The sequence below is a fragment of the Coturnix japonica genome, chromosome 1, assembly GCF_054131305.1.
Source record: "Coturnix japonica strain WE chromosome 1, WE-NBRP24, whole genome shotgun sequence".
In the NCBI taxonomy this organism is placed as follows: Eukaryota; Metazoa; Chordata; class Aves; order Galliformes; family Phasianidae; genus Coturnix; species Coturnix japonica.
Window position 1 is genome coordinate 83,465,290 of NC_140663.1, and position 23,448 is coordinate 83,488,737.

Genomic DNA, 23,448 nt, shown 5'->3' on the forward strand with positions numbered 1-23,448 from the left:
AGAATGTTTTTCTAGAAGTTTTCTGACCATGGGTGGTAGATTCATTATAGATCATTCTAGATACGAGGAGAGAAAAAATGTGGCATTTAGAAATGCATTCAGAACTGTAGACTTATTTAAAAGAAAACAAAAAAATACAATACTTATTTTATGTCTGCGCTGTGGGCTAAGTAAAGGTTAAGATGCTTGTCATTTTTGTGTTTCACTACTTCAGTGCTTTTACTTCTGCAAGTAAGGCACATCTTTAAGTTATCTTTACTGGTTTATTTAACTTGGCATTTTTGCTTGTTTATGTTGTTTCCCTTTGTTCTTAGCTATTTTTCTGTATTTAAAAGGTTATGTAAAGTACTCAGTTAGCCTAAATATGGAACATTCTCAACAGTCCTGTAATGTTTCCAAAAAAAAAAAAAAAAGGATTTCTAAAAACATTGATGCCAAGGGCACCAATGCATATCCAGTAGTAGAAAAGCTAAAATGTTGCCTATGCTCCACCAGGTATATTACAAAACATTCTGTCTCTGGTATAAGCATACATAGTATTCCAAAACTATTTGTAGCTGTTACGTTGAATATTTGACTGTTTTATTTTTGTTTTGTTTTGTTTTTTCAAGTTTTGAGGTTAATTTTAATTGTATTTAGTCTACTTATCTATAGCACATGAAGCATTTCATTTCCAGACAGAAGATCAGAGATCCCCAAAGTAGCTGCATAGTGAATTTTGTTTTCAATATGCCTCTATCTTTTTCCCTGTTATTCAGTTGAGTAATGATTTTGAGCATCAGTAATTCACCTTTATATTATAAATGCAATAGTGATCAGGATATGATTACGGGCCATGTCACCTCATCAGGTGAATCTTAGGCTGTGTTTCCACCACCAAAATACCGTATGGTTTGTAATAATATGGTTTGTGTTTTCTTAAGTACTCTTTGGTTTGGTCTGATTGTTACAGTCAGTCAGTTTGTATGATGGATTCTTAATATACTAGCACATGTCTGACTGACACTCTTTCCAAAATGTGAATTGCAGCCCGTGACCACTTAGCTAGTCTATCCCTTTAGTTATCTTGGGAGGCCTAGATGTATAATGTTATTCAGTCTGGTTTCTGAACAAACTGTGCTTTTTCTTAAAAGGCGTTAACAGGCTGGTGTGCTTCAGGAACCTCTCACTGTTTTGCTGCAAGTTTGCTGTTTTGGTAGTGTGCTCTTGAAGCTAAAGATGAAGCTGTATGCCATAATGCCCGGAGCTGTGCAGATGCACAAGTCTCTCCTTCCTTCAAAGAGACCATAGTTAAAAAATGCAATTGGTGTCAGTAGGTCTTTCTCACTTTTTGCTTCAATTCATGTAGTTTCTTCCATCTTATATCTCAGCGTACTTTCTGCTGTGTTTTCTTCAGTGTTCACTTTCTCCAGATGCAGCTGCTAATCATATCCTTCAGTTTATAATGGCAGTAATTTGTTCTTTATGCAGTTTTTTCCTCACTCTTTTTGATAACAAAGTAAATCAGTTCATATGCTGTAGTCCTGCCATTTACTTTTAGTCACTCCTGTCTCTTCAGATGACTATGAATATTGAAGTTTCAGCTAAAGGCCCAAAATATGAGGGAACTAAACATGGCAATTGCAGCTTGCGAAGGAAGAGTAGATGAGAGGCAGCCATGTGTTTACCTCCAAAGAATTCAGTCTTCTTCTTCCACTCATGATGCTATATGGGGATGGTGCTCATTTCTCCTTCTAGGTGGAAACCTCTGGCTTCTGCTGCCTTTTCAGTGTATGAAGCAACTTTGATTTTTCAGCTTTATTATTGCTTATGGGTCTGTGACTGGGATTAATGAGAGAGGCAATGTGTTGAGGGGTTTGGGGTTTTTTTGCTGTTCTGTTTGTTTTATACCAGTGCACTTGAGTAGATGTTGAGGAGTAATGGATGAGATGCCAGGCAGTCTACACACATAGTTGAGAAGGTTGGCCAGTCTTAGTGTTCAGAGAAATGCAGATTTATGCATAAGGCATTAATGAATGCTTACACAGTTTAGAGGATTTGAGTAATAGCTCACTAAAATGACCTCTTTGTTTTGCATGGGTATTTCTGGGGTTAGATTGGTTTTATTGAAATCAAAGAAAGTTAAAGTTGACATTTTCAATTGACCATATTTTAGTATGGCCTATATTGTGAGATAACCTTTGCAAATCAGTATAGATTATTATCTTTGTGGTTTACTTGTCTTATAATCAAGCAAGAATAAAAATGTTTGTTACAGGTTTGAAGGTAATAGTGAGTAGTTCTGTGTAGAAAATGTGTGTGTTTTTTCCCAGAAACTTGTAAATGTAACTGTTGTGATATTGGACAAACATTTAAAACACATTTTCTTTTTAAAACTGTTCTCAATAGTTCAGTTTACATTCAGCCCTTTTTGGCTCAGCACACTAAAAGGTTGGGAAATCTCCGTGCAACTTCTGTGTATGTTTTTCTCTGCCTGACTACACAGTGTGAACAGTGTTTTGAAGTAGTTACTGAAGAGAAATTGAAACAATAGTGTGGAAGTAGAGGTTTGTACTGGTCACTGTTTTGAACACTTGAATTAAGAATGCCTGTTCTTTATGTTAAGGAGATGATTATGTCAATTTTATTCTCTTTTAGTTTATTAAAGTTTAAAAGATGTAGAACAGGTGTTGTTTTTTTCCTTCAGTGCTAGTTTCAGTGCTAAATATTAACTGATTGATTTTAATTTAGTGTAGTTAAATTGTAAAAGCACTCTTGCTTGATTATGGCCTGATAGTTTTGTAGAATGTACTGCAAACTAGCTAGTTGTGAGTGCTAAAAACTTGAACAGTGATGGCCAAAAAGATGTAGCAGAAAAGAACAGAATGGTCTGCAAACATCATGAAGGAAAGTGGTCTTCTAATATTTTGAGGACTGGGTCCTAAAAGACAGCTGAAACACGTTAGTGATCCATTCATATTCAAAGGCACTGTTGATTCCATTTATTGTTATATTAAAACATAGTTTTTAACATTTATTTTAGGGAAGAGTTGAAATATAGGGCTTTACAAATATTTAAGGTGACTGCAAATATGTATTATTAATCTTGGAACTGTTTCCTTTGTCATGAGGAACATTCTAAATGAACTTGTTAATTCTAAACTACTGTTAAATATTAAATTAGAGGTTGTTATCTGTGGTTAGGGGGGAGGCTGCAATGATAAGTAAAAGAGGAACAGTGGTTAGGTTGCATAATCTCCATGAGAGTTGTTTTGTGTGAGGTTTTTTAATGAAAAAAGAACAAAGAACTTTCAGAAATTAGTAACTATCAAGTGGTCTCAGAGCATGCAAGACTGAGACCCAGACAACCTGATTAACCTCATATCCTTAAAGCAATGTTTTGCAGAATACAAGGAAATGAGATTGCTCTGGCTTTGTAGACTGAGGTTACTTCTGCCATCAGTGGGAGGCCTGGCCTTTAGTAAAGACTCAAATTTCCAGGCCTTGAGCCAAGGAGAGTGGAATTTGTGAGCTCAGTCTGTGGAGTGTGTGTTTGCAAGGGACAAAACACGTAGGCCACATTATTTCTCCATCACCCTCACTGGCTGACAGGCTCAGTGGTAATTGGTACCTTAAGGGCTTCTGCTCCTTTATTCAGATGGTAACAGGTGGTAAAGAAGCAGCATAGAGGACAAAACCATGATAAACTGGACAGAGTTTCTAGGCAATAATTGTTGTAGATGGTAATGTAATCATTGCAATACTGAAGTTCAATGGTGAGAGTTGGGTTGGCTAGGTCTCCTCAGTTACCTCACACAGGAGGGCATCCAGGTGGGTCTTGAATATCTTCAGAGAAAGAGATTTCATAACCTCTCTGGACAGCTTGCTACAGTGTTCCATTGCTCTAACAGTGAAGAAGTTCTTTATTACATTACAGTATAACTTCCCGTGTTACAGTTTCTTCCCATTGCCTCTTGTTCTACTGATGCTCACCCTCAGAGTCTGCCCTCATCCACTTGACTCCCGCTATTTAGATGTTTATAAACATTGATAAGATCCCCTTCAGTGGTCTTTTCTCAGAATTGAGGAGTCTCAAATCTCTCAGCATTTTCTCATTTGGGAGGTGCTCCAGGCCATTAATCATCTTTGTTACCCTCCACCATACTTTCTCTAGGAGATCCCTGTCTTTTTTGAATTGAGTAGCCCGGAACTGGGCGCAGTACTCCAGATGTGGTCTCCCTCAGCACAGAGTAGAGGAGGAGGATCACCTCCCTCAACCTGCTGCCCATTCTTTTTATTGTACCCCAGAATACCATTGCTTAGCCACAAGAACACTCTGCTGGCTCATGGCCAACCTGTCATCCACCAGGACCTCCAGGTCCTTCTCTGCAGAGCTCCTCTCCAGCAGGTCAGTCCATACCCTGTACTCATGTATGCAGTTGTTCCCTCCTAGATCCAAGACTCTTCATTTGCTCTTGTTAAACCTCACCAGGTTCCTCTCTGCCCAGTCTGTCCAGGTCTTGCTGAATGGCAATACGGACTTCTAATGTGTCAGCCGCTTCTCCCAGCTTTGTATAATTAGGAAACTTGCTGAGGGTGCATTCTATCCCTTCATCCAGGTCACTGATGAAGATGATAGAAAACTAGACCCAACTTCTACGGGAACACAGTAGTTACAGGCCTCTGTTCAGATCTGCAGCATTGATACAACCCCCTGAGCTCTTCCAGTCAGTTTGTTGCTGTTGAATACTGAAGCAAACAACTGGGCTTGCTCTCTTCTGTAAGAAGTTGATGATGAAAGGGTGTTGTTGGTAAAATACAGTGATAACACTCATTTAGCTGTAAGTGAGAAATAAAAGACAATGTATTGACTGCTACATGTAGAAACATCTTAATAGTCCTCGATGGGTGAGTAGAAAATCTAAAAATAGAAAGTTTGTTTTAGTTTTAGACATTATAGTCCTTTCTAATGAGATTTAAAAACAACCTTTAAATGATGAAATGATACTTAAAAATGAAAGCAGTGAAACAGTGGGAACGCACTTCACTTAGTTTCTCACCACTGAATGTCTCTATAGAGAGATCCAAGTTTCATAATTTAAGCAAAAAGCTCAAAACATGATTTTACTCCACTATATTTCTTGCTTTTAACTAGGAAGCAGCAATTTGGTTTCAGAACTGAAACTGTTTCCCTAAAACTCCTGAAAATGGCCTTCTTGTATTACATGCCTACCAGGTTCTTAGGAATGTTTGTCATAGTAATTGGCATTACACCTTACAGGAAACTGAGAACATAACTCAGACAATTTCCTTTTCTTTTTCCCATGGGGAAAAGAAAGAAAAAGATTGTGAGATTGATGACCCAGATCTTTTCTGTTGACTGCTTACCATTTGCTTATCTTCTCATACAGTGTTTTAAAATTTTTTGTAACATCCAGTAACAGTAAGTAAATGTTACTTGTAGTAAAATGCCTAAGAGTATTACTTGTGAAACTGCACGGCTTGCTTTGGAGTTCAGCAAGAAGCTTTATTGCATTGCTGAACATGATTGATGAGACAAAAATCAAAGTTGTTGAAAACTCTAAATGATTCTATTGTAAAATCCTGACCACTAGTTAAGATTGTAATACTCAAATTTAACAGAATATTTAGGATGCTAAATTCTCCCTTCTGTTACGATCCTTGCAGACGTGGAAGTAAGAACTATCCACCCACCGCTGCAAGGATTTCCTAACTGTGAGTAGAAGGTGATAGGGGGTGATTTCAAAAGCAATGCTCTGAACAGTCTACTTTTACACTTTGCACCCTACCAAGAGCCAAGTTCTTGTAATAGTTAAGCTACAGTATTTCAAGGTATTTCATCCAGAAGGAGAAGTAGTCTTGAGAAGTGAGGAGTTTGAAACCAGCTGCACATCTTTTAGGTTATATATTGCTGAATTTAGTGAGGCTTGGTCTTCGTTTTGTTTTTTTGCAGATTGTAAAATCCTCCAGATAAATTTGGTTTACATTTTTCTTTCAGAGCTTGTCATTCACCATTGTATTACTGGTCAGAAGCAGTTTTGTAGTGATTCAGAAATACAGGCATCATTTTGTCTGATTGATTGTATATTGTGGTTTCAGTTCAGTGAGCAAATAGCAGCATTCATCTTTCTCCATAGTTGTCTTTGGCACAGAGTCAGGAGTAAATCGATGGATTGCAAGCAATGATCTCACCAGGTAACTCTTGAGATATAGTGTAGAAGAATGGGGAAGCTAGTGTGGCATTTGCTGAAATTGAATCCATCTTGTGATCAGAACCATGTCCTCCTCCTCTGTAACTGTCTACTCATTACTTGCATTAAATACAGGACCTTTATGTCTTAAACCACAGTTGTGTGCACAGTGTAACAGTGTCCAGTTCTGAAAGTATTTGGTGAGTGACTGCTGCAAAAGGAAGAACTGCTATGTTAATTACTTGTATTAGAATATATCTACATTGTACATGCATCTACATACCTACATAGCTATCTGGTACTCACAGACTCAAATTACAAAGAGAGCCAAAGTCTCTGTAGCTGAACACATGCTTGTGATGATAAGGACTGTGCTGGGGTTCAGCAACCTGTTCCAAGGTTGGGGTAGATTAGTGGCAGTGCTCTGCTGCTGGAAGAATGCAAATCTGGGCCTGCCTGCTGGGTGAATACCTGCCCTGAGCTGGGACGTGTGCCAGAGGAGAGGTGGCTGCTGGCACCAAAATAGAGGTCTGTGCCTTTCTGAGAGACGAAAACCTCACAGTATAATTCATAACAGATGCATGGTACAAAATTCAGCTAAATTAATTAAGTTGAAAAATAAATAGTGATGTTACTTCTTTTCAATTTTTTTGTGGGTTATTCAACTGTGGAACACATTACACAATAGTGACTGTTTCTTAGAAATTTTACAGTACTGTTTTCAATTTCAGGTGCTCTTTGTACCTGCAGTGGAATTGTCCAGACTCCCTGGGCCTTCATTTCTCAATAAGAGCTTTTTCTTCACATCTTACTTTCCACAGTACTTGGGGTGATAAGTAGAATCAGAAGAACATTATTTCTGGGTTCCTTCTTTAAGTAGGCAGATTAACTGTGAGAATATAAAGTCCCCTTTGGTGGCCTCTTCAAGAGCAAGTCCAGAACCTACCTGATATTCAGAGGCAGTTTCTTGTATCATCTGCCTGTCTCATGTTAGCATCAGTGTATGTGAAAGGAAAGAATAATCTCTTTGCATCAAGCATCCTGAAGTCAAACACCTGATTCCGTAACACATCTGAAAGCAACAGTCTTGCATATGAAGAGGCTAGGAGGACTGACTTTCTTCAACAGTAGGACAGGGAGCCTGAGGGGGCATCTTATTGCTTCCCTCAGCTGTCTTGTAGGAAGCCTTGGAGGAGATGGAGTCAAACCTATTTGAAAGACGATCACTGCTGGTAGGAGAAGCAACAGGAATTTGGGATATTCTGATACTGGGAAATGTGTTTTCAAAGTGAGAGAGATCACATACCTTGGTGCACAGGGTTCCTGATGTTATTGCTCAGAATGGGCATGGAATTAGATGATCTCCCATGGTACTTCCTAGCCTCTCTTGCACTTCTGCGCCTGGAAACTTCCTCATCCCAGCATCCTGTTCCCCAGGAAAAGCAGATCTTGAGCACCTGAATATCTGAATTCCTGGCATAGGGGAGGAAAGAGAGAGCTGGCTGAACTACATGAGGCATGTAGGGTGTAAAGTGGGCATGTAGGTCCATACACATGCATACTTCCCCCAGCTAAAGGGCAGGAAGTTCTGCTGCTGCCAGGTACTGGGGAAAGAGAGCAGTGATCCATGACTCTTCACGCTGATGTTGGTCTTGCACCTGCTGATGTTGGGTAAGCCTTGATCTGTCCTTTCTTCCTTCAGGCTGCAGAGTATAGTTACTTTCACAGATGTGGAAGATAATCGAGATACAGTACCATGAAAAGCCAGGGAAAGGGAAAACATTCCTTCCAAGGTCACAGAGACAGCATTTGTTTTTATTAAGATTGTCTTTGACTCTTAATTGTCCTTATGGAACATTAACTTTGAAATTTCCTGCAAAGTCAACTGTGTGCAAATGACTTTGTTCAAATCAAACTTTTGACCTCTTAGAATATACAAACGTGAAGTCTCAGGACACTAGGTATTTTAAACTTAAGATTTAAATCATGAAGCCACAGCCTCCAGCTAAAAAAATAATGTTAGTTGATCAAAGTTGCATGTGGCAAATTTTCAGTTAGTTCTCAGTGACTTTTTTTTCAATAAGACATTTATTTTTTTCCATTTCTGAAGAACTGACATGACTGTAGAAACCAACCAGCGGAATAAGTTGGAGTCAGTCAGAAGGTTTTTCAGAGTTTCTCTGAGATAATTATTTCCAGACAAAAGAACTTAACCGAACTTTTAAGAAGTTGCCAGTTAAGTGAGCAACAGAAGAAATACTAAGTGGAAAAAATTAAAATAAACAATGGCATAATTATAAAATAATTGGGGAGGAGGAGACAGGAACCACAGGAGGCGTACTGATGTAGAGCAGTGGTTTTCAGCCTGTAGCTGGAAGGCCTTTCTGTTGTGGGGGCTGTTTCTGAGGGGGTCTGTGAAAGGACATTAGGGAAAACACATGCCCTTAAAGCTTTGAAAAGGTAGGAGAAAGCTGGACTGGAGAGGACATATCTGGAAGAGTGAGGTATAGAGGGGGAAAAAAGGCTATTGCATGTCTTGGGAAAGAGCCAAGAGTATGTGCTACAGGCCAGCCAGTAGTACACTTGCACTTGAATTCTAGTGAGCCCAAAGCTCAGCCATGGGGCTAGTTGCAAGGATTTTCTACCATGGATGCCCCAAAGTGCAAATGAATCTATGCTACCTGGGGATCTGAGATGCTGCATCCATATAGAGCTATGTCATACTGCATCATCTCCCTGGCACTTTTTGAAAATAATCCAGGAATGTTTGCTTTCTGTTGCATTGTATGTATAAATATGAGAGGTCAGCAACTTGATGGCATACACTTGAGGAGAGGGAAAAAAAAAAAAGGAAAAATGTAGTCTTTATAGATGTACTGAGATGAGGCATTCAGGGTAATCGGAACCCTCCTGCTTCCAGGCTTCTAAACTAACAAGCTTGTTTTATAACTAATACTGCTTCTGGAGCAAGTTACACAAACTGTCTATCATACAAGATGTGTCAGAAGACGTAACCCCTCCCTTCCTTGAGTTAGCCCCCTTTGAACTTTTTGTTTCTCTTCCAGAGCAGAAGATATCTCTGCAAGCACCTACTTTTGACAAATTTACTGTAACTCATGTTGACATGTTCTCTTGTTGCTGTCAAACAGTCTTTTGCGAAATAGGCATGATAGGGAATTGAATAGCTTTCTATACATAAGAGAAAGAAGGAATCTCCCAGCTTTTGAAATGTGTGACAGAATTACACATTAGGTTCTGTGTGCGATTGGGCTTTCATCTGTTATCCTCATATGAATTAAAAAAAAAAAAATTGCCAAGAGTTTTTAAGGTAAGTTCTGAAATGACATACTCTGCTGACGATCAGAAATGAATTGTTACTTTAAATGTCTGTGAAACAAGTCTCTAGTGACATTTTAAAAAGATTTTGCATGACAGAGCCCGCTTCTTAATGTGTTTCATAAGACTTAAAGCAAGATTTAGGGTAAGCCATCTGAGTTGCAACTACCACAGAGGAGCATAGGTTTTCATTTTTTAAACGTCTCGTTGCATGGGAACATTTGGATTGCAAATGTTTCTACTTGCTCTAAAAATGAATGTGGTAGGAATAAAAGGGCCATTGACTAAATTGTTACAGTACACTGAAAACCAAATCCTTGATCAAAGGTCAGAGATCCCAGAGTTGCTATGTCTGTGTTGGAGAGGTTAATTCCTGTTTAAAACAGCATGCAGTGCAGAAACTTTTGGAAGAGATAAGTCTGCAGGAAAGCAGAGCTGTAAATGAGGAGATGCTGGCATAGGCCAACCTTGCAATACCATTGAACAAGCTCACTTTAAAGACATTTTACAGTTTTCCCCTTGAAGAATTGCTAGAATCTGTTTGGCAAGTTGGTTCAAGCCTGCATTCTGCTTTCTTAAAAGAAACGTGTTTTCAGGACTGTTGTAGACTGACTTTTATATTTGAGATGGACCAAAGTATGGTAGAACTGATGGTTGATTTTTTTAAAAGCTTACCCGTGATTATTTAAAACATTTTTACTTCATTGTGTCTTAACTGAGATGGGAGAAGACAGCCAGTAAGGTTAATTCTGAGTGACATGATCACCTCTTATGTGTTCTTCAGACTTGTTTTTACTATGGCTCACGCTGAGTAAATAGGGTGTAATAAAGAGCTCAGCAATTCCTTCCCCTGAGATTTTTAGGATATGTAGAGTTTTGGAAAATATTTTTCTAATATGAGAATGTGGAAAATAATGTAACTTTTTTTTTTAAAGGAAACCAAAAGAATCTAAATCACTTTTTTTCTCTACTTCTCTTTCTCCGACTGTGTTTTTCCTGCAAGCAGAAATACATGTGCTTCTTCTAAGAGGTGCTGAAAATAGCAACTTAATTGGTGTGCCTGATGTCTAGCAGCTGCCACTGTTGGAATCTGAGGAAACTAAACTAGTTGTACAGAAGATGAAATGCATCTGGCTTTGCAAATGCTTGGGAGATGTGGTGTTTATATATTACTTTGCTGTAAACCCTATATTGAGGTTCTGCTATAGCCTTCATCACCAATTACAGTGTATTTAATCCTCAATAAAAATTTCATTTTCCAGTTCTCACCACATCTAAATTCCCATATTCATGTATTTTTTGCATTAGCATAAACACACCTGGCACGTAAAGCTTGTGTGTAAATGTTTATATACCTGTTTTAATGTTTATGCATACAAATAATTTAGTTTACTTGTACTCTTTGCGTGTCCAAATGCTGCACAAAGAGGGATTTTGCCTGTAATTCTACTAGTGCTAAGTTAAAAGTAAAATTAATATAGAAATAAGTGCCTGAGACTCTAAACCTTTTGGCTATTGCAATGCTTTCATATTAGAAATCAAAATCTTAGCAAACGCATTTATTCAAGAGACTCTGAAGAGTGTGACAGTTTCCTAGGTAGGTTAGCTGCCACTTCCAGCCAAAATCTAAGCAGACGTAGGTTTCAGACTGGAAAAGTATTTTAAAATTTTTGTTCCTAGTTTAGGTGGGAGCTAAGATGAAATAGAATTTGAGTGCAGTTTGAGTGTCTGCTTTGTTCTAAGGAGAAGAGTTAATGTTCACATATGTATAATCACTGCCCTGCTTTTGCAAAAATTGTTTAAGCAACACGAAAAGAGGAGAAAAAGAGAAGCATTAGGAAGGTGAGTATTTTATGTTGGTTAATTTTAAGAAAGAAGTAAAATGTTCTTCAGACCATTCTTCAGAAGCTTCTTCAGAAAATTGATAGTGACAAGCTCTGAATTTATCCTTAGAATATCAGAGAGGGCAGGGAAAGATCAGGATCACATTTTTTCCATGGTGATTCTTCTTGTCAGTTTTTACATTGGGGGATTTTGGGTTTTGTTTGTTTGCTTTTCTAGGGGGAGCAGGGCAGGACAGAGGAGGAGTTGTTCCGTTACTATTTAACATGAAGCTGATAAAGGGCTGCATCTACCAATTGTCACATTTCTAGGCTTCCCATATTGCTATTTCTTCTGGCATTTAAGCAGTTCTCATTCTTAACTAATCTGCTTTTACTCTCTTCCCTTATCACCCTGTGGTAATAAGTAATCAGTTTTTCAGCACAGGCCTGTAGTAGTGGGGTATAACATCTTCACAAAAGTATGCTTCTTTATGTCATTACAAATGTTGACTTATAGTAGCTTTTTAAAAAAAGAAATCCATTATTCATTAGAATGCAAATGATGGAAGTTGTTTATAGCAACATCTAGTTTTTCTTTATAGTTTAACATGGCTTTTTATGGTAAAAGATAGCGTGTATCATTTGTCACAGAAATCCGTGCTTAGGAGGAGAAGAAAAAGGAGGAAGGTAATATTGTGTGCAGTCTACAGTTTGTCTTTGCCTTTAAAGGAAAATGATAATGCATGTCATTTACAGTTTGTGTTAACCTTTGTTATTATCACAATAACTATTTACATGTTCTGTCTAATGCTTATAATAATGCTCATTGTTACAGGCAGATACATCGGAAACCACAAGCACCTGCAGTCACTTACGCAACGTATAGAGGTTCTGCAAGGATTAGGCAGCTACTGAAAAGTCAGTCAGAAAAGACTGATAAAGAAGAGGGAAGTACTGAGAATGAAAATGCTTCAGTGATCAAGGAAAATGGGGAAGTTGAAACAGTTGTCTCTCCAAAATCAGAACATTTAACAAAGGAAAATGGAGAAGATAAAGATCATGAAGATGATGTCATAGTAAATTCTTCTACAGTAAAAATGGAATTGAAAAAATCTGGTGAAGCTCAACATTACTTGGGTAGCAATAAACATGAAATAATGCCAGATACCTCAGCTTCATCTGGATCATTTAGTGGAGTAGACTTAAAATATGCACCAGCTTCAGAAGCAAACAAAGTTGAGACAACATATTCACAAGATTCTTTACTGTCATCTAGTAGAAACAGTGAGATCCCAACCAATTCCACTGATCAGATTACCAGTGCCCTTAGTGCTGTGGACAGTTTGTTTGGAAAAGAATATGTACTGCTGGGAGAAGCAGAAGCTCCATTTCAAATGGACAAAAATGCCACTTCTAATTGTGAAAAAGAAATTCACTGTAGTGATCACTCCTATCAGGAGTCTGCAGAAAAAATGCAGGATGGCTGTTTGCAGTCACTCAGATCAAATGACAGAGTTAACGAGGAACTCCAGTTGAGCAAGGGAGAATATTGCTGTAATCATCAAATGAATAACCACTCTGAGCGAACATCAAATGTACAGATGCATCATTCCAATACCATGTTCCAGCAACAAGCAGATGAACACACAGGCAATGCGGATAAAGATAGTGATCCAAGAAAAAGTGATGCACATAAAATTGTGGCAGCTGCAGAAAGAGAGCAAAATCCACAGAATTTTCTGACTGCTGTTCTTTTACCTGTTACTGAACAGACATGCACCTCGCTTAGTGTAGAGTCCAGAGGAGAAGAGTGCGTAGCCACAGGTAACCTGACTGCTTCAAAGTTAACTGTTAAAAATGATGAAGACGCAGTTGTGGACCAGGTGACTTGTAATGAAGAGCAGAATGAGTTAGGGAAACCAATGCATGTACAAAATGAGCATCAATTAAATCTTATTGAAAATTCTAAGGATACCACTGCACCACAGCCTGGTTTATCTTGTCTGGGAAAAAATAAGGTTTTGTCAGATGTTGCAGTGGAAAGTTTTGCTGATGGATCATGCACACGTGGATGTGAAAACATGGAATCTGACTTAGATGAGCTGACAGCATCTCTCTCTGTTAAGTCTTCATTTGAAACAGGTGACTGTTACTCAGCTTCTCTTCATTCTGATTGCAAATCTGTAAATAAAACTACAGTGAAAAGAGGAGTTAGTTCAAAAGAGAAAAGAGATACTGTTTCTACTCCTGATCTTGAATCTGAAAAGAGCAAATTCTTTGAGACTGTAGATATGAGCCTCTCAGAAAATTCCAGTCCTACCCATGGTTCTGTTAACCATAAAACTGTGGAAGACATTCCTGAAAAAACATTAGTTACCCTTGCAGAAGATAACGCATCAAAGCCTGCACTTTGTCCTTTAGTCAGCACTGAAATGACAGATGATCCTAGACCTGCTGCTTCTAAAATAAATGAGGCTGGTATGAATGAGATGGATCTTGCTTCTTTTGAATCTAAGAATTGTATTTCTGAACTTTCCTCTCACATTTCTAAATCAAATCCAGTGGTTCCTCATCCGGCCCTGAGATGTGAAGGTAAACATTTGACTGACCAATACTCTACCATCTGTGAAAAAGACATTGATGTAGACATCATTTCTGCATCTCCGCATAGTTGTGAAAGTAGACATGTTAATATTTCTTCCGAAGTTGAAAGCAATAATAAGCATGGGATACCATCCACAGTACTTTATTCTTCATCTGACAATCAAGGAAAAGTGCCTTCTGCCACTGACTCTGAAAATGGTCAGGTTACTAGATGGTCTGCTTCTTCCAAGCAGGACAGCTGCATTTTTCTGACTGCTGACTCTAAGAGAATAATCCCTGAGGACAGAATGACTGAGGTACCGCTTTGCTCAGAAGATCTGAATGCTTCATGCCCACCTATTTCTCTAAAACCTGAGTTTACCTCAGCTGTGCTCCATCATTTTACTTCTGGGGTAGATGTGCAGGATTTTTGCACCCCCAGATCCCCTTCACCTACCCAGGAATCTAAAGAAGGCTCAGACCTTTGTGTTTCTCCCTTGGAAACATCAGACATTGCACATGAGAACTGTAGTTCTTCTGGTCACAGAGTTGGTGTTGAGGCAAAAGAACTATCCTCTGCACAGCAGGCTGATGACAGTGTGTTGGCAAAGGCAATGCCAACACCTGTCTGTCCTTGGAAAAGGGCATGCAATTCAGCGTGTACTGAGGTGTGCAAAAATGCTGTGCAACAGATGAATCTTTGTAACCAGACTTCTGGTATCTCAGAAGCTCATTCTGATAAAGGTGAACAAACAGCTGCTGCAGTTACAGAATCAAATGATCTCTATTTCGAGAAGATATGGAAGAGTACTAACAGGGTGGAACAAGTCTGCACTGACTTGCAAGATGCTTCTCTTTTGTTTAAGAAAGCTGAGGAAATAGTGGACTCAGTTTTACACTTGGCTATAGAGGAAATAATAGCAAAACAAGCCGTTGGTGTTTGCCAAGTCTGTGGGAGAAAGGATAGTTTAGTAAATACAGATATTCTAAATGATCAGAAAACTGTCACCGTGCAGCTGGAAACAGAAGAAATCCAGTCAGCTGTGCATTCATTAAAGCATTTTAATGAGAACAGTAGAGGAGACTCATTTTCATTTACAGAAAATGAAATGTATGATACAAATAATCAAGATGAAATGATACCATCTTACATCCCTGCTAAAATTGACCTACATAGTGTACTGGCATTAAAAGCAAGAGAAATAATTGATGAAGTTATTAACTCAGCCAAACAAAAACTGACATCCAATCAGTGGCAAGGCAGGGAGAGTGAAAAGCATTCTGAAAAGACTGAACATAAACCTGAGGCTGAAAACCCAGGAATTTTAAATCTGGATGGTAATTTATCTTCCAAAACACAGGAACTAATCAGAAAACCATCAGGGAAGGCAGAAACTCAGAATAAAAGTATGAACTGTGAAAAGGCAGTTTGCTCAGGTCCTACTTTGTTTCCAAATAGTACAGAAAACAGAATATATAGGCTCCAAAGAGATGAACATATACCAAATAATGCATTTACATGTCAAACAAATGGACTTCTATCTAGTGGTATTTTAGCGAGGCCAGAATCAACCTCTACAATAATAGTAAAAGAGGAACATGATAAAAAGTTGTATGAACATCTGGCTGCATCAGAGACATGCGGTAAATCTGGATTATCAGCAACTAGTAGAAAATCTGATGTGTCTTTAATAAATAGAGATGCAGCTGTTACTGAAGAAATAGTTCTGCCATTGCAGTTGAATGATTCATGCAGTAATACAGATATGCCAGATCTCATGTTGCTGCCATCTGTAAGTGTTAATTTGTCTTCTTTTATGCCTGATGAAGAAATCATCAGCACACAAAGTGAATGCGAAGTCAAAAATAATCCTTGGGGTTCTGTGGAGAGCAGTGCAGAGGGTAATCCAATAGAACACAGTGGAAGAGAGGCTGCAGAAATGTTTTCACAAGTAAAAGCAGCCTTAGAAGATTCAAAGATAGGGGAGAGTGAAGAGGAACTAGTAAAGGGGACAAGTGAGATGACACTTGTCAATGCAGAGTTAAATACACACTTCACTGACTCTGAATTGCCTGTCACTGAAGAGCACAGTGAAAGGAAAAACTACTTCAACTCAGTTTATGCCCAAAATAAAGAGATTCTGAAAGAGGTGCAAATGAAGGATTCAGATGTGCAGAGAAATGGACAGCTTGAAGAAAATGGTCTGGACTGCAGCAATGACATGAAGGAATCGGCAGATTTTTTAGGCTTTTCTCCACTAATTGATCAGCAGGAAAACAGTTCTTTTACAATCATTTATGAAGGTGCCCTTCAATCTGAGAACAGATCTGTCTCTTCTGGTGATATGCAAACCAGCTCAATTTCTCCTTCTGATCTGCCTTTGGATAGTGTAGATTTTCTAATGTGTGAAAGACCAAAAAATAAAAATGAGCCTACCTGTTTTTATGGGAAGGATAACAAGTTAAATAAAGCCACAGAGGGCAATAGCTCAGAGTCATTTCTGAGTGTGGAGGCCAAACGCTATAGAATATATCCTTTCTCTTTGTCTCCAATATATGAAGATGACAGCTCCCATGAAGACTTGCAGTCTGCAGACACGTCACCAGAAGGCCATCCTAATGGAGTATCTAAAGATAACTCTGACCATACTTCTGTGCTGTCCCTTCTTCAGTCAGTTTCTGAGCGCCTGCAGTTGACTACTCAGTTCAGTAAAGAGGAAGACGAGGAGGGAATGGACGACGAGGATGAGTCATTGTATGAAGGAAATGTGCTTGATGTTGAGAGAGAAGAAGAATGTCTTTCCAGTCAGTGGACAAGGAATCTAACAACAACTGTTCTGTCAAATGACCAAGATACACTTCCATTACCTGAACAATCAGCTTCTCTTTCAAAAGAGCAACTTGACTCTAAGGAGCAAATGGAACAGTTTCAAGATGAGACTTCTGCTGGGCAAACATACTACAACCTAGTTTCACAGAAAGCTGATACTACTCTAAAGCATCCTCCTACCAGTGTGTATTACCAGTACTTGAGATCTGCCAACAATTACTCCTCTGAGAAGGGAACAAGATTTGGAAACATTCTTCAGGATATATTGCAGCCAAAGATTCATTGGTCCCAAGATCATGCCATGCCCAAACTGGGAGAATTGACAGCGGTAAGGCATCAAGTCAATTAACATTAATAACCAAAATGGTTAGCCCCAGTTCAGAATTGTTGTTTTACACATCTGTTTTCAGCCCCTCCCCTTCCTGGGTTAATTAGAGTGTTTACACAAAATCACAGAATTGTAGGGGTTGGAAGGGACCTCTAGAGATCATCAAGTCCAACCCCCCTGCCAAAGCAGGCTCCCTACACCAGGTCACACACGTAGGCATCCAGTCGGGTCTTGAATATCTCCAGAGAAGGAGACTCCACCACCTCCCTGGGCAGCCTGTTCCAGTGCTCCATCACCCTCATCATAAAGAAGTTCTTGCACACAGCCTATGCTGTTTAAGGTCATAGATTTTTTTTTTAAAAAAAAAGTCTTCTCATCAAATAGTTGAAAAAATATTTTTTTGTTCACCCGGATGAAAGATAAAGATAGATGAAAGCAGCTTCTAATTGTGAAAGAGAAGATGTGAACAGAAAATATATTGAAAAAGTATGCTTAGTAGCAAGTCTGTAAAATAGAAAGCAGGCTTCATTATGTGAGAACATTTCAAACTAAAAATCATGTCATTGCTTTTTGTATGAACATTATTCTTTCACTTCATCTACTTTTAAGATGAGTTTTATTTTCCAAAAAAAAATTATAATTATCTGCTTATGGGATTATTTGATTCTTTCATTGCAGAATCTTGCATAAATTGAAGCTTGGTTAATGAATAATATAGCTGCTTCTGCTTATTAGCATTCTTTTTTTAAGTGTATTTAAAGCAATGCAGATTGAAGACATGGAAACATTACAAGAAATGTTTAGATATTGAAAAGTCTACATAAACTAAATGCGCAACAGAAGAAACAGGTCTTGTGGTGTCGGGAATGCTTCATTTTGTGACGGGGTCTGATTTGGTTTTGCCACTGTCAAGATGCACCATCTTTCTGTGCTTTCTATGCTTTGTGCTAATGTTGTGAGTATTTATAGTTGTTTTTCATGTCTTTTTAATTTCAGAATCTTGTTGACAGGGCAAGTCTCACATACAATCCAAGACCAGGAAAGGTAAGAAGAATTTTGATGTTACGTGATTCAATACAGTACACAGAACAATTTGTTTTACCAGATTTTTTTTAATGGGAAGTGTCTGACATTATTCTAGCTTTCCGTGTTTTAATGTAACATCTACTTGCTTGTGCTAATAATAAGATTGTATGGTAAAAATACTGCCACTAGTAATCTTAGTTTATTTCCTTGTCTGCTACTGCTGTTTTATTTCTATAGAGTGCTATAACATAAAACAAGGGGCACAAAATGAGTGGTTTTATTCCATGCAAAAATGTACTGTCTGTGCTGTATTTTAAAATGGGCCTTCATTCTTGTGTTGTGTTGTTTCAGATTATTATTTATGATATTCATGGTGACAAAAGTAAACAAGAAATTCATTCTGATGTGCTAGATGCCACATCCTGGATCTTTCCCATTGGAGCATTACTTAGGATAATTAGAGGGTGGTAAGAAATCCAGGTCATATTTAAACAGCATCTTTTTCAAAAGATTTCATGTGGGTTTTTTCTTGTGTTTTCATTTCTTTATGACACGCATCTGATCTGCAAGAATGTATTTTTCTTTCTTTATAATCTGACTTCACACCAGTGATACAACCATAAAACAAGGCCTCACATGCTGCAGTATAAAAATATTGTTCCTCCTGGGAACTAACTTCAAACAGAAAGTTCCTAATAGAATCACAAGTTTAGACTCCTTGCTTCAAGTTCTGAGACAGTAAAGCAGTAATTTTCACTAGAAGCATGTGTACGCCAAAGAAAATATATATAATTTAATTATACTGTAGCTGTTGCAAAAGGACCATACAACATAGAGGCTCAGCTTCTGCTTGTAGTGTAGCATGTGAAAGATTGTGAGTGCAGAAAGATATAGGGGCGCCTTAAAAGTAGATTTAGAATGAATCATAGAATAACTTGGGTTGGAAGGGAACTCAAGGATCATGAAGTTCCAACCCCCCTGCCTGGCAGGGCCACCAAACTTCCACAATTACTAGATCAGGTTGCCCACGGCCCCATCCAACCTGGCCTTGAACACCTCCAAGGACGGGGCATCCACAACCTCTCTGGGCAGCTGTCCACTTATAAAACTGTAGTTCAAAGTGTAGTAGTAGTTTTACCGTGGAAAGCTGGGGACGTTACCTTATCTGTTGTTCCTCTGAAATTTATTTGGTGGTGCATACAGTGTATGTTTGACTCCTGGCCATAGTAATGTATATATCATTTATACAGTTTTGAGACATATTTGGTTTTGCATTTCTTTCATGTTCTAACAAAACACTGAATGCCATTATTAGTGTGTGTGCATGTGTGTTTTATGCCTTATGTAGTACTTGCACAGAGCATTCTTTGATACGTCAACTAGCGTGTTTGTTCTATTAAAAGAAGGCTTTTTATTTATGTAGCTGCTTAATTATATTTTTATACATGTAATATGTTAAATTAATGTTAGTCTAACTTCTGGAGGAAAAAGAACTATATACTTTACTTTCGAAGCACATAAATGAACTATTACGTGTTGTAAATAAATGTGACTACTGAAGGAGAATGTAAGAAAGGACTGATAGTTTGTGTGATAGAAACAGCTTAGTAATGTAAATGTGCTGTAAATGGACAGTACTAGCAGACAGCAACAACTCAGTTCATGATCTCATTATTACAGTTGGATTTTCTATGAGAAACCCAAGTTCCATGGTCAGAAATACATACTAGAAGAAGGAGAGATTGTACTGGATCACCTTTGGGATCTTCCAGGTGTGAAACATCATCGAAGAAGCATCACAGTGGGTTCAATCAAACATGTAACAAAGGTATAGACTTCATTAACAATGTAATCACACACATAGTACATTTCTCTTATCAGCAGTGGTGTACTACTAACAGTGGGCAGTGTGTGTATGCTGCATTACAGATTTTATTCAAATTTGTTATGAAACAAATTATTCTCTTCCAAGGTAAATCCCAGGGCTTTAGTTGCTGAGTGTTTACTCTGTGCTATTAGCTTTTGCACTAAATTTAATTTTCTTCCTGAATTTAATGAGCAGGTATAGAGTATCCTTTTTTGCCACTACCTTTGTCTGACGCAGCAACTTTCAGTTGTTCACCCATTCCATTAATTGAAGTTAAATGGAATCAGTTCATATTTTTTTTAAAGAAGCGCTTATCTTTAGTTTAAACTACCATAGTGTGTCTGTATTGTTTCTCTTTTGGACATTAGCAATTGGGATTCCCATCCTGTTTGTATAGAATAGCCTTCAAAAATTATGTCACTGAATCCACAGCTTTGTGTTACATGAGGGATAGGTGGTACACCTAACAGCATCTAGCTCTGTGTACAGCCAGAAGTTTAAAGGGCATTTTGTTTAAAAGATGGAAATCAAATGTCTAAAACAAGATATAATGCAGCCATTATTATTCAGTGAATGAGGAATACATTTACCAGATCTTGTGATTTAAGAAGAATTAGTGCTCTTTTTGTTTAGCATAACATTCCATTTATTCACTGTGCAACGGTCCTTTATTGTGACTGAATTATCATTTGTATCACAATGTGAAAGCGTTTCAGAAAAAGTGCTGTTTCTCTGTTCTCTGCTGGTATACAAGTCATTTTAAAATTGATGACCTTTTTGTCATTGGTATAGCAGCATAATGTCATAATAACAACTAGAAGTACTACATTCTCTTAAAGACTTAAAAATACATGAACTCAAAAGGAGCTGACTGAGGGCGGGAACAGTGAAGTTAATTTGTTTAGTTCAAGTAAATGGTTTTAACATTTACTTCTTTGGCATTTGACTAATATGGGATTTGAATGATGGTTGGTAATGTGGAAGATAGCTAAATAATGGAGGAAATCCAATAATAATGTGTAGAACTATGGTCTGACACATAGGGAAGCCTGGAGTATTTGGGGTATATAAGAAAGCCCTTGCTTAGGAGAGACATTGGTTTTCCATCTTGCTAGATAAAAATATCTGTAGTAGAACCAGGTAGGTTGAGTATTGTTCTTCTTCCAGCATGTTTTTCATTGGAGGAAACAGATGGAAAGCTGCCTTACAGTGTCCCATTATAATAATCAAAACTACTTCTCATATCACTTAAATGTCCAGTAGGTTGTTTGGGTGGACTTCTTCAGAAGTACCTAGTGGTGTACACAACTACTGTGGGTATAGAATTCACTGCCCAAGGTCTTATTCTCTAAACCTCAATTTGCGAACACTCTTTTTTTTTTGAGGTTACATGATAGCTACCATGGAACTTGTTTTGAAAGGTAGTTTACCATTGTAAAACTTTTTTTTTAATTATTTTTTGTGAAAAATATAGGCTTTTGTTTTCAATGACAGATGATAGCTATTTGTCTTTCAGGCAGCTTGTGTGTGTGATCAGAGAGATCACACGTTTTACTGTCATTCTCTTCTTCGTAGCCTAAGTAGCCCAGTAGCTTTTCTCCTGCCAAGTTTGATCATACTGGCCATGTGTCTAGGTTATCTGGCTTGTCTTCTGATTCTTCTGGTAGCTTTTTTATGGTAAATGTTCAGGGGCTGTTCACATGCCTAGGGGTAGCAGATTTGAAAGCTAGCTAGGTATTTGAGAAGAATATGACTTAGAAAGGATAGAAAAACAGATATTTACTAAAGAAACTGTAGGAGGAACACTTAATATTTTTAAAAATTTTATTTTTTTATCTGTCAGAGATTACTGTGTTCAGAAACAGTTTGACAGTATCTTTGTGCTCTGATTTGGCTTCAAGCCTCCAGAAAAAGCAAAGACTCTGTTAACTTTGCGGTCAGCCTGTGGCTTGACTCACTACAGACATGAGCTAGGTAAATCTACATGTGTTAAATATGAAACAACTTGCCAGGAGGGGAGGATGAAGACTCCAAAGTAACATGCAAAGTAACTATTGAAACAAAACCATGTTTGAAGTAATGAGGAATTTGAATCATTAAGGCAAGTAAACATGGGCCTAGGCAAGCAAAATCTATTTGCGCACACCAGTTTGTTGCAGCTCCTGCAGTATAGTCCATTTAGTCAAATCAGTTCTCTTGTCTACTGCAAATATATTGATATTGTGTAATCAGAGGACTCTTTTCAATCTGTTTCTGAAAGCCTGAGGAGGGTGCAAACGGTTGCATTCCCAGAAAACAAAATCTGAGTAGAGATATTCATGTTTCCATTCTGGAGTCATGCAGTAAACCACTGTTCTACATGGTGACAACAGATCTTTAACAGCAGTTTGTAATCTCTATCTGCAAGATGGCTAAGTAGGGAATAACTAGATACCTTGTGGACTTACCTTAAGTGAAGCTCTTTGTAATGGAAATGCACATAATGTTATATGAAGGCTGTGTTTTGTTTGCATGGCTTGCTGAAAGAAGATATTAATTTGAGCAGGGACTACATTGTCAAGTGCCACAACCCAGAAGTATTAGTGGCAGTGTAGACATTAATTTCTTTAATATTTTGTTTTACCTCCAGCCATGGTGAATTCTGAAGCTTGGTTTTGTGATTATGTGGAATAGCAAGAGAGATACAGAGCAGGATACCTGGAAGAAGGAATTTTGAAAGGATAAAAAGGGCTGGAGAACTGACAGTAAGGATTAAAAGAGAAAAAGAATGCTACAGAAGCTGGCACATCCTAAGGTCAAACTGTGCATTAACAGTTTGCATTAACTTGTCTAGACTGTATTAAAAAGCAACCGTGTGAGCACCAGAACTAATGAGGCCCGGTTTTCAATAGACTCTTCTCTCATCATTGTCTTTACTCTTTGCTTGAAAAGCTAGGCCTTAGTCACGCTTTGTCCTGGTGTTGACATAAAAGGCTACTGACATTTGAATAGATAATTTTGATTATTACAATCATCAAAATATACAGCTTCAAGGAGAAGACCTAACAGTCCTGAAAAGTTCTTAGCCCTGCTGGTGCTGTTAGTGGTGAAGCCTAGATCCAGAAGAAGGGTAAATAGACAAGACCACCTGAAGGTAGTTGAAGGTTCTAAATCCCTCACAATGGGACTCTTGGACAGGCTACAAGAATGCCACCAAAAAAATATTATTTAATGCTAAGGTCATGTGCGTACTTCATCCTTACATGAAGTACTCACAAGAGCCCTTCAGAAGAAGCCTTAACCTTTCTCCTAGTAGGAATGCTACTGTTTTGGAAGTGTCTGCACTCTACAAACTGGCTCAAGTAGACCCCTGTGCTCTGTAAACACTTTGCAGACTGTGGAAGATGGTGTTTTTGCTGATTCCTCATCATCTCTGCTCCTAGAAGACCATAAGGGAAGCGTGGGGTACTCCAAAGTGACTGTGC

At 38.2% G+C, this 23,448-nt stretch overlaps 1 protein-coding gene across 5 annotated transcripts in view; it reads left to right on the forward strand.

The window, feature by feature from the left end:
* Nucleotides 1-23,448, forward strand: part of CRYBG3 (crystallin beta-gamma domain containing 3) — an 89,390-nt gene that overhangs the window by 26,669 nt on the left and 39,273 nt on the right. For all 5 annotated transcript variants that reach the window (XR_014938426.1, XM_015878946.3, XM_085526369.1 and 2 more), the window contains 4 exons: nucleotides 12,186-17,091; nucleotides 18,088-18,135; nucleotides 18,469-18,584; nucleotides 19,798-19,945. Coding sequence is in view for 4 of the 5 variants with exons in the window: in XM_015878946.3 (XP_015734432.2) it covers nucleotides 12,186-17,091; nucleotides 18,088-18,135; nucleotides 18,469-18,584; nucleotides 19,798-19,945 (5,218 nt within the window). In the remaining variant the exon portion in view is untranslated. The remainder of the gene's footprint in view (nucleotides 1-12,185; nucleotides 17,092-18,087; nucleotides 18,136-18,468; nucleotides 18,585-19,797; nucleotides 19,946-23,448) is intronic.